Source organism: Seriola dumerili, unplaced genomic scaffold, assembly GCF_002260705.1.
Source record: "Seriola dumerili isolate Sdu_G_001 unplaced genomic scaffold, Sdu_1.0 BDQW01000110.1, whole genome shotgun sequence".
Classification (NCBI taxonomy): domain Eukaryota; kingdom Metazoa; phylum Chordata; class Actinopteri; order Carangiformes; family Carangidae; genus Seriola; species Seriola dumerili.
The window spans coordinates 5,159,793-5,172,516 of NW_019174365.1; the positions used below are offsets into that span (position 1 = coordinate 5,159,793).

Here is a 12,724-nt window from a genome sequence, read left to right on the forward strand (position 1 = left end):
TCATGTTGACTTGAAATGTAAAAACCTGAATCGTCGCTTTCTTGTTAAAAACTCTTTGTGTGAGCGTCGTAATCTCGCAATAAAACCAAGGTACCCTAAAACTAAATCCCCATAATGATCCACCATATCAAGACAAAAATCTTACACTTGCATGTTAGTTATTCAGACATGACATTCATCTCCCATTTATGAATTCAGTGGTACAAACCATGACTCCTTCTATTTCATGTTATGAATACTATATCCTCATATAATGCACTTTATTTCCTGTATGCATCTCATCACGGCTGCATCCCCTCCCATTAGCATCATCATCAACATAAGACGCATAAAGAGCCAGGATGAAATAAATCAGCCATAGGACTTTATTCTCTTCACACAGTGCATTTCCTTAAAACACAATATATAATTTAATATCAATATAAAACTCCATTTGTGTATATAAATTATGCATTCAATACAGCAGCTCTGATATATACTATTAAGCTTTGGTACAGTGGTACATTTATATATGTGAGTGGGTGTATGTGTGTGTACATGCTTGTGTGTGTGTGAACGATGTGCCCTGTGGGCATCATCTGGAAGAAGGCGGGTGTAGGCGAGTATGGAGAGGAGGGGAGTGAAAAAGAAGGTGTTTGTGTTAAGTATGTGTGATGGGTTCACGCAGGAACCAAAGTATCATCACTCCATCCGTCGAGGCATCATCAGTACTGTGCGCTCCAGGCTGGAGCGCTGAGGTTGGTGCAGCTGGGAGGGTGGCAGCTGCTGTGGTGGGAGGGTGAGGGTACCACGCAGCAGTAACCTGCCTCCCCACCTACCCCAGTCACAACTTTACTTTGGGGATAGGACATTGAAACACCTCCCTGCAGAGGAGAGAGAAAAGAGAGAAAGTTGGAGCGAAGAATTTGCAAGAAGCAAAGTAGAAGTTTCTGGCACAACTTCACCTACTTCTAAGGCTCATGGAGAAAGGAAAAAATCTAAAGAGGTCAAAGCTCCTGCAACACTTGCAGTATAAAGAACAACTTTATTGTTAGACCGACACATTTCAGCAACAATTTGCTACCTGAAGCACTTTGCGAACCGCTAAACGCTTCTTTTGGAGGCTGAGATGTTCAACGCAGAACGGGATCTTTGGGCCTTCTCTGCTTACCTGAACCATGCTACACTGATGAGAGGCCATTGGTGAGTAGGTCCCCAACACAGCCTGCGCCTGGTTGAGGGAAGGCTGCTGCACCCCCACGGTAGGAGCGTAACCTGCTGCAAACACACGTGTATATAAAAGATTATTAACAATTATTATCACTGCAATTTGTTTGACAAAGTGTAAGAAAAAAGCCACAAGACAGCTTCACCTTTTTTTAGAATATATTAGGAGTTGTTAAGAACAATGTGAAGCTTACATACAGCCTTAACAAACCATTCTGAAATAAGAGAGGGCAAATGTTCCAGAAATTGTTTATTTGTTAATACATTAATATTAAAATTCATCCAGTAGACAACATTTAATGTCAGATGTTAGCAGTGGATTTGGTTGCATACATATCTTTATTGGCAACATTAAATCATAACAGCAACAAAAAACACCTCACCTTTTTTAAAGCATTCATGCAGTGCTGTTTCTATCATTTGTATCCAGTGTCTGTTTTGAGTAATTGTGTAATTTTAGACATTCATTTTATTTTATTTTGTTAACAGACACTGATGCCTAGAAGGTGTTGACTGGTTGTTTGCACCTGTCTAAACTGCAATTCGCTCATTAAGAACTGAGCAGTCTGTGATGTACTGTAAATTGTAACACATGACAGTGTTGAGATTGGAGTGTGTATTTCTTCTTGGTCTTTATCCCTGTGTTGAACAGAAGCAGCAGGAAAAGAGACCGGTTCACTGTGAGACCCTCAGACTACATCTCTGACAGTGTAACGGCCCCCTTCTCTACTGCCACAGTCTGCGCCTTTCAACCACACACACACACGCACACACACGCGCGCACACACACACACGCACACACACACACACACGCACACACGCACATGCACATGCACATGCACATGCACACACACACACAGATGGGAAGTACCTGTTGGTTGTGCTACTTGGCTGTGGATGTGCTGGCTGGGTGAGACAGGCCTGCATCCATGCTGGGCTGAGGTAGGGTACTGGCCGTAGTAATACATAGGCATCTAAAGGAAAATAATGTTCAAAATATTACTTTTACTCCTACTAGCATTCTGTCTTTAAATTGCAGGATTTCGGTGTCAAAATCCATGCACCACTTTTAAAACATCAATAGTTAATGTATCACATCAGTCGCAAGCTAATCATTTTATGTTAAGAGTCAGAAAAGAAGTGAAAAATCCTAATTGCGTGTGTGTTTCCCTACCTGAGGTGAGGGCTGGCAGTAGCTTGTGGGGTTGGGAGGGGGAGGAGGGGGGGGAGGAGCTGCATAGATGTAACCCTGACTGGGAGGGCCGAGAGGTGGGGCTTCACCCGCTGACTGACAGTTCACTGTCACATGAGCAAACTGCGCGGAGAGGTCTTCAATCTGTGGGTCGAGGGAAAGGAGGTCAAAACACAGATGACAATCAACACACACACACATACTGTAAACACAGTTTTGGGACACTGCAGAGATACATACTGTCGAGTATGGCTGTGAGGGAGTGACAGGCAACATTTGTGGAGCTGTGTAAGAGACAGACGAATACTGAACCACCTGCAAGAGACACACATATGGAGACAAAGATAAAGACACAAACAGCGACATGTATGTATGGCACTGTGACCAAATATCGCATGTCAGACACTTCCTGCTGTGTGTGTTTGTGCTACCTGCTGCTGTTGCTGCTGAGAGGGAGAGCCTTGCAGCTGAGTCTGGCTCCTGATTGGCTGCTGACTGTCTGGAGGGTTGTACACCGCAGGGCTTCCATCAGGGTTCAGGAAAGGCTGCCCTGAGAGGTCGAATGGTTGAGTATGATAAATGTTTACGTGTTGTGTACCAAAATCTCACTGGTATATGCGTGTGTGTGTGTGTGTGTGTGTGTGTGTGTGTGTGTGTGTGTGTGTGTGTGTGTGTGTTATGTACCAGTATGTGGGTTCACTAATATGCTTCCTGGTGGGATCCCGTTCTCCACGATGAAGGTAGAGTTGTGAGCCGGCTCCTCTATGATGGGAGGAGAGGAGGAGTGTGGACAAGTGGATGGCAGTCTGAACAGAGAGATGGAGCCTGAGAAAGAGATAGAGAGTGAAATGTGAAATAAGGAGTAGAGATGAAACAATAAAGAGTAAGAGTAGGGGAGGTAGAGATGAGAGAAGGGAGCTTCATTACCATGGCACATAACAAATTCACATTTCAACATCTCAATCTGATAAAAAAAAAGATTACACACTCCACCCCTGTCTGTGCTAAAAAAAAATACTGTGTAACCCCTCAGTGCAGTCTGAGGGCAATGATGTATTTTTCTTCCCGAATATGCGAAGAAGTCTGGAGGTGTTGTGTGAAAATTTACAGCTATGGTGCGAAGATTCATGGATTGGGTTAAATTTTCACACCAGAACAACTTCCACTGCTTTTTGTTAATTAACGCTACTGAATAAAAACAGATAATTTATAAACAGCGATTTTCCCAAGTGTGGTGTGGTGATGAAGTCTGGGGATAAGTTTGCTGGCATACAGGTGTTGAGGAGTGAAGTGTCTCACCCTCGTTGACTGAATTTACACATTGAAAGTGTGACATAAGAAGTGCGAAAAAGTCACAAAATGTTATTCTGACGCAAGGTTTAAAAAGACGCACCTGCACCTCGTGCTTCCCAGCTGTGGTTGGGAGGCTGACGGGGTTTCGGGGCGGGACCTGTCCACTGGTAGGAGGAATCGGAATCAGTGCTGCTCCAAGGTCGGGGGTCGTTGCTATAGCGACAGTCAGTCTCAGTGCTACTCTGCCTGCTGCTGCCTGTCCAACTGGAGCCTGAGCTGTCACGGCTCCCCCTGTGAGACACATCCAGAATTATCCTACAGCCTTATGACTGCACGAGAGCCGTGCCATTTATGTGAATGGGCAGCAAAAAAGACTTCCACACCTGCTAATGTGCCACACATCATGAAGCGCTGAAGGTTTTATATACAACATACATTCATGTAAATCATCTATAAAAATGTCCGTCAGTTATTTTCATTCAGAATTGCAGAAAATCTTAAACCCTGACACACACACAAAAATCTAGGTCTCTTTCTGTTTCTGCTGCAGATTCTGAAAAGCTCTGTGCCAGGCAGGCTGACCAGATTAAGATGATAAATGACTGCACATCTGCGCAGAGGTCTACCTGAAGAGCTGCCTTTTCCTCTGGGTCTCAGCATATGGATTGTACTCCTCCACAGCCCTGCACACAGCACATACACACACACACACACAGACATATATTAATGTTCTCATCTAAATATAATAAGCTGAAAAGGCACATGGAAAAAATACACTGCAGGCAAGGTTACCTGGTTTCTGCATGGGTGCTCTCCTGGGTGCAGAGAGGCTGTAAAAGAACGGCAGAGAAATTAGTGAGTCTCCTCTCTGTGTCTATGTCATGTCTGCCTGTCTGTCTTCCTCTGTCTCCCCGTCTCACCTCTTGGTTAAAGATTCGTTCTCGTGCTCTTTGGTACTCCTCCTCTCGCTCCTCCATTGACTTGCTTTGCTTCTCCCGTAAGGGGTGGAGTCGGGTCTGTAAGGAGAGAAACAAGAACAGGTCAAATCGCTGATATGATACGATCAATGTCAATTATAGAGGAAATTCCAGAGAGACAGGCAGCTATAGATATAGGAGGATAGACAAACCTGGTCATCTGAGCTGCTGTCTCTCTTCAAAATAATTTTCCAACAGTGGATTTCTTCTGCCTTGTCCTTGTGCACCTCATCCAAAAAGCGCTGCTCCGGTCTTCGTAGACAAACAGGTAAAAAACGTTGTAAATTCACAGTTAAAGGCGAGGATTTACATACATATACTAACAGACACATTATGCATGCTTACATGCGCGTGCTCTTGGTCCTGTTGATGATGACAGACTTGCCTGTCTGGTCTACATTGTGCTCCATGCCAAAGTAGGCCGCCACCCGATGGACCAGCATACGGTGGTAGGACGACATGTGAGGAAACTTCTTAAAGGGGCTGAGAGAGATAGAAACGGGGGAAAGATGTGCGAAGAGAAGGGTGGGATGAAAAAGGAGATGTGAGTGAAATGGGGGAGAGAGGGAAGGAGGCAGAGAGGAAGACAAAGATAGAACGAGGGAGTGACGAAAGTGGGAGGGAGGAAGGTGAAAGTGAGAAAAGAGACAGAGAGGGAGAGAGAGAGAAGGAGGTAGACTAAGACTGGGTGTATTTTTTGGCTTCAGTCCCGTTTCATCCCCTGTGGTCCAAACACACCCACACTAACATAACTGGCTCAATATATTGATCAGTACACCAAATGAGCTGGATGGACAGAACTTTAATATATGAGCCGAAAACATACTTCAAATTAGCATAAAACTGTGTTCAATCTTTTTTTTTTTTTTTGTTGCCTTTTTTAGGTTTTAGCCTGCATACGCAATTTATTCCAGCAGATTTAAATAGGTAGAAAGCACAATGAGGACCCAAGGTTATGTCCTCTCCTTCACACACTCCTTCACACACACACACATGCACACCTATTGCTGGTGATGAAGTCGATCATGTCCTGCTCCAGTTTGAGCAGCATCATGCGGTCTCTGGGGTTGCTGTTGAGAGTGTCGACGATAAACTGGTGCAGGTCTATGCCGGTGGAGTCGGTGTACTCAACGCTGGACTCTGAGAGCGAGAAAGGTAGGAAGGATGTATTACAAGTCAATAAATATAAAAATACAAAAAACACACTGCAATATTAAACACCCCAAGAGAACTACATCTAAATAGTGGCACAGAATTACATTTTATTGCATTTTATTTGTTTTCTCTTGTCTCTCTTTTTATGAGACATCAATCACACGGACGCACACAAACACACACACCTTTGGAAAGTGAATGTTTCTTTGGATCTGCGCTTCTCTCCTGCTCTTCCTCCTTACAGGAAGTTCTCTCATTATCATTGCAGCTTGATGAGATGTTTGTGTCTGGAGATTCCTGAGAGAGAGAGAGAGAGAAAGAGAGAGAGAGAGAGGAAAATAAAGAGTAATCTGAGTGTGATGATGATGAGGGAGAGGAGGTCGATGATAATGTGTGTGTAAGTGTGTGTGTGTGTGTGTGTGTGTGTGTGTGTGTGTGTGTGTTACCTGGATTTCTTCAAATGGAGAGGACTCCTCGCAGACAGCCATACTGCGCACTAACTTTCCTTTCGCCTGAAACACACACACAGAAGCAGGCAACATTACAAATTCACAGAATGTAATGCAATCGATATTTCAGTAAGGATGAATAATGAGAGGCAGATTTATTTTAGCTTACCTTAACTTTTTTCTTTGGTTGCACCTGGTTACAGTGTTTCTGCGAGTGAGGACACAATTTGTCATCGAGTGAGCACGTGAGTGGTGGTGGTAGGTGGAGGGTGCATAACTTTCAAGTGGTATACTACTAATGTGGGATTCGGCAGAAGCTATGATAGTGTCAGTTACCTGCTGCTCCAGCTTCTTACTGTCATGGTGACACTCCTCGTCCTCCCTCTGATTGCAGAGGGGCAGATATGGCGGAGGGGAGGGGCAGCTGATGACGTCACATGACGTCACATCGCAGGGCTTTAGGAGGACATCTGCACTTTCTGTAGCAGCTTCAGTCATCCTGCTAAACAACACAAAACATGGATTGTCAGACTGTGTGTTTACCTAAATAATGTCTGCATTCGTATATTTTACTGCTATTTACGAACATCTTCACCAGCATTTGCATGAGTCTGCGTATGTGTGTATGCTGTTCCTACCTATCTGGAGTTGTTTACTGGAGAGCCTCACAGGTGAATGATGAGGTCATATATCCCATGTTCCCACAGGGCAGCCAGAAACACAATTATCCTCTCTCCGCCTGTGCTCGCCTTCTCCACTGTTTCTTTCTCTGCCGGCTCTTAACTGGTCAACGGAAAATAGCCTGAAGAGATTGAAAAACACAGAAGAGAAAACGGTGTTAGTGGTCATTGTAGAGCAGAAACACCACTACACTATTCCACACTCATATCAAACAGTTGCCAGAGCATAAAAGCATAGCTGCTGGAAATGACATCAAGTAGCTACGCTTATGTGTGTGTCTGCATACGTGTGTGTTAATGTCTGTCTATGCTTCCCAAATGCTCTCCAGGCTTGACAGTTAATTGCTGCTTTAAGTGTATTACAGTAAGTGTGCCTGTGCATCTGTGACGGTAACCTATAGGCCTGTGCTTGGATGTGGTATTTGCTTGTGTATTTACATGTTTGTAGCTCATGTAAACGTATGTCTGGTGTGTGTGTGTGTGTGTGTGTGTGGGTGTGTCAGTTTGAGTGTGTCCTCAAGCTTTTCTTAGAAACAGCAGCTGTGGAGAGTATCATCCGATCCACCGGCACTGATATTCCCAGAATGCCAAGCTGAGTCTGTGATCCCAGTGGTGAGAATATTGCCGAGACCAAAGAGATAGACACACACACAAGAGGAAGTGACATTCCACCATCTATTCCAAAGGGCCAACCACATTCAGTGGGGACACATTCCGCTGTAACACATAGCTCTAGGGGACACTTATTCCTGTAACACATGGGACAGAATAACGAGCTCAGAGGATGCTGAATCCCATAACATGGTTATTTAACACCTGACTGGAGATAATAGCTGTTTTTTAAAAAAAGGTCCCTGTCAGTCCATGTGCAACAAAAGTGGTGTTTACTTCCTATACCGCCTCAATGAAACACAATACATGACAGCAGCGAGTCCACCCAGAAAAAATATTCTCAGTATGGAAGAGAGGCGTCTCAAATCTTGGCATGTGTTGCTAAATTAACATGATATGTGGTACTTTTTAATTATTATAGTCATAAAGGAATTAAATCATACTGTAATTTGGTTGGTTAGCGTTAGTGGTTTAGTTGGTTAACCACTAATGAAATTCCGTAGTGAAGTGATAACGACAAACATTAGACATATTGATTATTCTTCCACTCATACTGAAAAGACCATTTCACGTGAAGGTTTTCCAAAGAAATTAGTCTTGTGGTTTGACAACTCTTGGTTGAGGGACTATAGTGAGGGACATTGCTCACTGTGTATTGAAAAGATGCGATGGACATAAAATTCATCTGAAATGATTTTGATCGTCGATTTTTTTTTCAGGCAAAAATTACACATTTCCTGGTTCCAGTTTCTCAAATTTGAAAATGTGCTGCTTTTCTTTGTTGTATAAGATAGTGAACATAACATCTTTGTATTTTGAAGTGTTGCTTGTAAAAAAAAAAAAAAAAAAAAAAATTAACCTAGGGTTCTGGTAAATTGTGATGCATTTTTTCCCTCATCTCTGGCATTTTATAGACAAGACAATGAATGGAGAAAATAATCAGCAGATTAACAGATAATGAAACTACTCATTAGTTGTGGCTCTGCTGTTTATTAGAGCAGGATGCTGCAAATGATCTGTATCTCTGTCTTAGTGCCGTGGTCCACTGCAGTCTATAGGGAAGAGGAAATGGTCCGGAGACATAAAAACACTCTAAAGGACATAATAACTTGTGAGGCTCCCTATTGTGCTGTTGACAGGTTTTTGCTGAGATGTCCTTTAAGCAAAGACACCAGCTCCACCTGTGCTGCACTATATCTGACCTCAGACCTCAGACAGAGGGGAGGGGCAGGGGGAAAATGATACATGTCCTTTAATCATTACAATCAAAGAAAAATGTGTTTAAAATAAGAGAGAGACTGCTGGTATTGAACTGTGTTAGATCTGTGACTCTACAGCAATCAGAGAAGAATGGGAACACGGCACAAGAAGACAGAGAGGAAAGAGAATGACATGGGGCAGATACACTACAGAGAAAACAAGATGTATGGGAGGAGAAGGAAGCAGGGGATGAAGAGAGATGAGGAAACAGTCTGCAGGGACTTTAAAGGTGAAGAGGGGTGAAGGAAGGCGCTGGAGAAAGAAAAAAGTGAGGAATTAGTGATAGAGAGGCTTGCAGCACAGTCTGTCTCCAGGCTTTTCAGCCGACGGCCGTGAAGAGGGGATTTGAGTGGAGCTACCAGTTTTTGAGCTGAGCGCTGCAGAAGCGGCCGGCCGCCCGGGGAGAAGGTGTGACACGATCATTAGCGCGTGACGGATGGCGGCGGGAGGCAGGGAGCGCCAGTACCCGCTACATCATCATCCATCTGCTGCTCTCCTCGAAGCCTCCAGCCTCGGAGCCACTTACTCACCAGGACACCTTTCTTCTCCAGCCAAAAGCTGCCTGGCTCATCTACACTGACACACAGGCAGGCCAGTGGGAAAACATCCAAAAGCTACTTTAGATGGCCATTGTCGGCTGAAGCAAGTTATATTAAGTCCTTCAGTCCAGTACAATCCAGCTTGTAATTAAGACCACAGAAAAGTCTATCTTTGAATAGCAGGACTATAATTATCAGTGGTAGTTGCATCGTTTAACACTGGGGTCTACCATCTTACACTGTAGCCTATGCTTGTGCTTATTTTCGTGCCCTCTCCCTCTGAGGCATTTATCTGCACATTTAGCCATTTCTTTGGACGTTTTGACCTGCTGTTGTTTTTTTTAATTTGCATCCTTCCATCTCAAGAAACCCCATAAAAACTAGGGAACTTCATTGCCTGGAAGCTGCTGTTTGTGTTTTGTCTCTAAGGTTGCAGCTGAATTTAAAATGTGATTTTGTTTCTTCTCCCTCAGCTCGGAGCTCATTAGGAAATGATTCAGCGAGAGACTAAAAACCAAGAGAGCAGGTCTCGCTGGTTTAAAATAATAATTGAGAATTTTGAGGCAAACTCGGAGCCCTGAGCGCTTTGTTTATCCATAATGTGCACAGGCTTTGCCCCCAAGCCTCTAATTGGGCTGCTTTTGTTTCCCTCTTACATCATAAAGCGTTTTTTTCTGACCATTTTTTCTTTATATATTGCTGCTTCTTCTGTGCTTGCACCTTTTACATTTACAGCTGAATTATTTCCTCTCTGGGCAGGTTTTATTTTATCTCCTTGCTGCAGCATGTTTAAGTCAAATAAAACAGGCCATGAATTATTTCACCCTCCACTTTAAGACAAGCAAAGAACAGAAAGTAGGCTACTGGAGAAATTTAGGTTATGTCGTCCTTTGAGTCATCAGCACCTGGGCAGCCACAGCAGTCTTACTGCCAAAGTGACTTGTGGGTGCGACAGCTGTGCTACTCTGCAGCTGAACTCAAACCTGAGATGGGGGGAATACCTGCATATACACAAAGTGATGGTCTTAAAGGGCTCCTTCACACAAAATTACGCTTCGTAACGCTTTATATCACGCTAAAACTGATGACATCTGGACTGAGCGGCAGCGCTCACACGATGAGACGGAGGATGTGGTAAGTAGGCTAAAACAAACAGGTGTCATGTTCATGCACAACTTTGTGGCATCCTGTTAACCCACATAACGGGACCGAACAATAACAGTGCTCGATCGGGCAAGTGCCATCTACTTTGGGAAAAGGACTTGGATGGGTGAATGCAGAAAGTCAGTGGGAGCCGTGCCTGAGTATCTGTATGTGTGTGTTTGTGTCGCATTACTGTGACCCGGGCTAAGCTGAAACACCGGGCTATTTTTACACCCGGGCAGGGAGTGGACCTCCTGCTCCGGGACTTCACCGTGCTGTCAGCTGCATGTGGAGAGACGGCAGCGGACGAAGGATACACAGCAAGAGGACTAATATGCATTCAGTGTTATAGATACTCACAGAAAAGGGACCTATATCTGGAAAAAAACACGTGGGAACTGGCAACTTAAATCGCCTTTAAACTCAAATTTCTACTCTCGAACACACACAACCAACCAGTAATATTAAGAGAGAAGCAGCTGTTCTAAAACCCCTGGTTAAAACCATGGCTGTCCTTTTTCATCCAAGTGACAATAAATATGTTAGGCTAAAAAGTATTTGTTGATACAAGACATTTACCGGCTAGTAAATGACAGTTATCATTCATTCAGCGGTGTCGCTGACGTTACAGACTCGGGGGAAATTGCGACTGATGGCTGCGCTCCGGGGCGCAGTTAGCTAGTTAGATCTCATTTAGCCGTTTTCACAGTGGAGTTTCGGCTAAATTAAACACATTTCATAAGCTATGGTGTTGTTTTAACATCCTACTTCATGATCCCGTGTGTTTAATATAGCAAATATAGTGGCAACGGGGAACGGCATTGACAAAACACAATCAAAAGACAGCAAGAAGCGTCGATGTCAGCCATCTGAGTAACCGTTAATCAAGCTAATCGAGGAGATGTACAACCGTCACCGCGGTGCGAGCGTCCGTTATCTTACCGTGAGCTGATGTCTCCCTCCCTCCGTGGGCTTCTGCCGGTGTAGCCTCCCGATCGGCGGACTGCCGTACACCCAGCGTCTGTTGACTGTGAGGTCCGTTGCTCCTCCTCCGCCTTTTGCCTGTCTGTGTCGGAGCAGGAGGAGCATGGGAGGGGTAGATGGGGGAGGGAGGAGGAGGGAGGAGAGGAGGGCCGACAGCTCTGAACCCAGAGCCACGCGCCCACACACACGCGAGGAATGCACGAGAGCCACCGCTCCACCAGCCCACTCATCTCTATCTCTGTCCCCGTCTCTCGCTTCTGAACTGTCTCTCTCTGTCTTCCATCTCCTCTCAGCTCAGGTTCTTTTACTACTGCAATCGCTGAGTTCAACACGCAAGGGGACACAACAAAAATGATCTCTTCTTACGCCTTTATCAAATCTAAAATACTCCTTTTATGCAGTGGTGGGATGTAGCCTACATTCTACTCAAACACTGTACTTAAATTAAGCAGAAACTAGAGTGTACTGCTAAATTATACTCGTGGATGGATTATGAGGCAACAGGAGCACGGACAACAGTCCCATATAGATTGAAAGAGACGTCGTTCGTGGTCGCCTTTAAGCTCAGTTTGCATCCCCTTAGGTCTTTGTGGTCATTTTATGCCCATTTGAGGTTGTTGACCTCTTGCCTCTTGTCTTGGTCCCCTGGGCCAGTGCATGGAAGGACCATTCAGTAGCCTAATCCATCCATTTGTACTCAATTGTTCTTTTTACTCCACTATATTTGATTGACAGATTTACAGTTACTTTACACATTAGGATTGTATACACACAACCTATGACGCACGGAGTTCATGATGCTATTGAACCACCCATCAGTGTATGAAGTAGTTAGCTACAACTGTAAAATGCTGCCTTTAAAGTCCCGATAATACAATCGTAGTAACACTCAGAGGGGCCATTTTATGCATTGTGAGTACTTAAAGGTTTGCTTGATACTTTCCTTGATAAGAGTATTTTGTTAAAAAATAGTTTTGCCTAGGCCTAGACCTATATTGCAGTGTTGCTAATTTTACTTTGAAGGAATACTTCATCCACCACTGCTCATACACTGGAATAAAAACGAAGTTCTGGTCAAATTGAGTCACAGTGAACAAACACCCTACATCTGGAAAGCATATAGTTCTATTAAAAGGACAGGTTTTCAGAGTTTGGTGAGAACTGCCACCCTCTCATCTGTTAACAAGAGACCTAATATTAATCCTGCAGAGGGAGAACTGTTTAAAAAACTGTG

The 12,724-nt window shown here is 44.1% G+C and overlaps 1 protein-coding gene across 4 annotated transcripts; it reads right to left on the bottom strand.

The window, feature by feature from the left end:
• Positions 1 to 358: 358 nt before the first annotated feature.
• On the bottom strand, positions 359 to 11,553 carry arpp21 (cAMP regulated phosphoprotein 21). 4 transcript variants are annotated; one of them, XM_022747316.1, is made up of 20 exons: positions 11,449 to 11,553; positions 6,911 to 7,074; positions 6,609 to 6,771; positions 6,442 to 6,480; positions 6,270 to 6,335; positions 6,009 to 6,120; positions 5,670 to 5,808; positions 5,014 to 5,151; positions 4,821 to 4,920; positions 4,612 to 4,707; positions 4,484 to 4,521; positions 4,318 to 4,374; positions 3,792 to 3,982; positions 3,083 to 3,223; positions 2,830 to 2,948; positions 2,639 to 2,713; positions 2,381 to 2,542; positions 2,078 to 2,180; positions 1,151 to 1,257; positions 359 to 863 (listed from the first exon to the last, which is right to left on the bottom strand). In XM_022747316.1, the coding sequence occupies exons 3-20, from the start codon at positions 6,768 to 6,770 to the stop codon at positions 705 to 707; spliced, it is 2,004 nt and encodes a 667-aa protein (XP_022603037.1). In that variant the 5' UTR covers position 6,771; positions 6,911 to 7,074; positions 11,449 to 11,553; the 3' UTR covers positions 359 to 704. The 4 variants fall into 4 exon arrangements, with proteins under 4 accessions (XP_022603037.1, XP_022603039.1, XP_022603038.1 ...); XM_022747318.1 differs by having other exon boundaries at positions 3,798 to 3,982; positions 6,609 to 6,774; XM_022747317.1 differs by having other exon boundaries at positions 1,151 to 1,254; positions 6,609 to 6,774.
• Between the last annotated feature and the right edge of the window lie 1,171 nt (positions 11,554 to 12,724).

Excerpts from the sequence above, each read along its gene's own strand:
- arpp21 (XM_022747316.1), bottom strand. The coding sequence starts at position 6,770 with ATGACTGAAGCTGCTACAGAAAGTGCAGATGTCCTCCTAAAGCCCTGC. Across the intron at positions 1,258-2,077 it reads CCAAGTAGCACAACCAACAG|CAGGTTACGCTCCTACCGTG; the intron begins GTACTTCCCATC and ends GTGTGTTTGCAG. Across the intron at positions 864-1,150 it reads ATCAGTGTAGCATGGTTCAG|GGAGGTGTTTCAATGTCCTA; the intron begins GTAAGCAGAGAA and ends TCTCCTCTGCAG.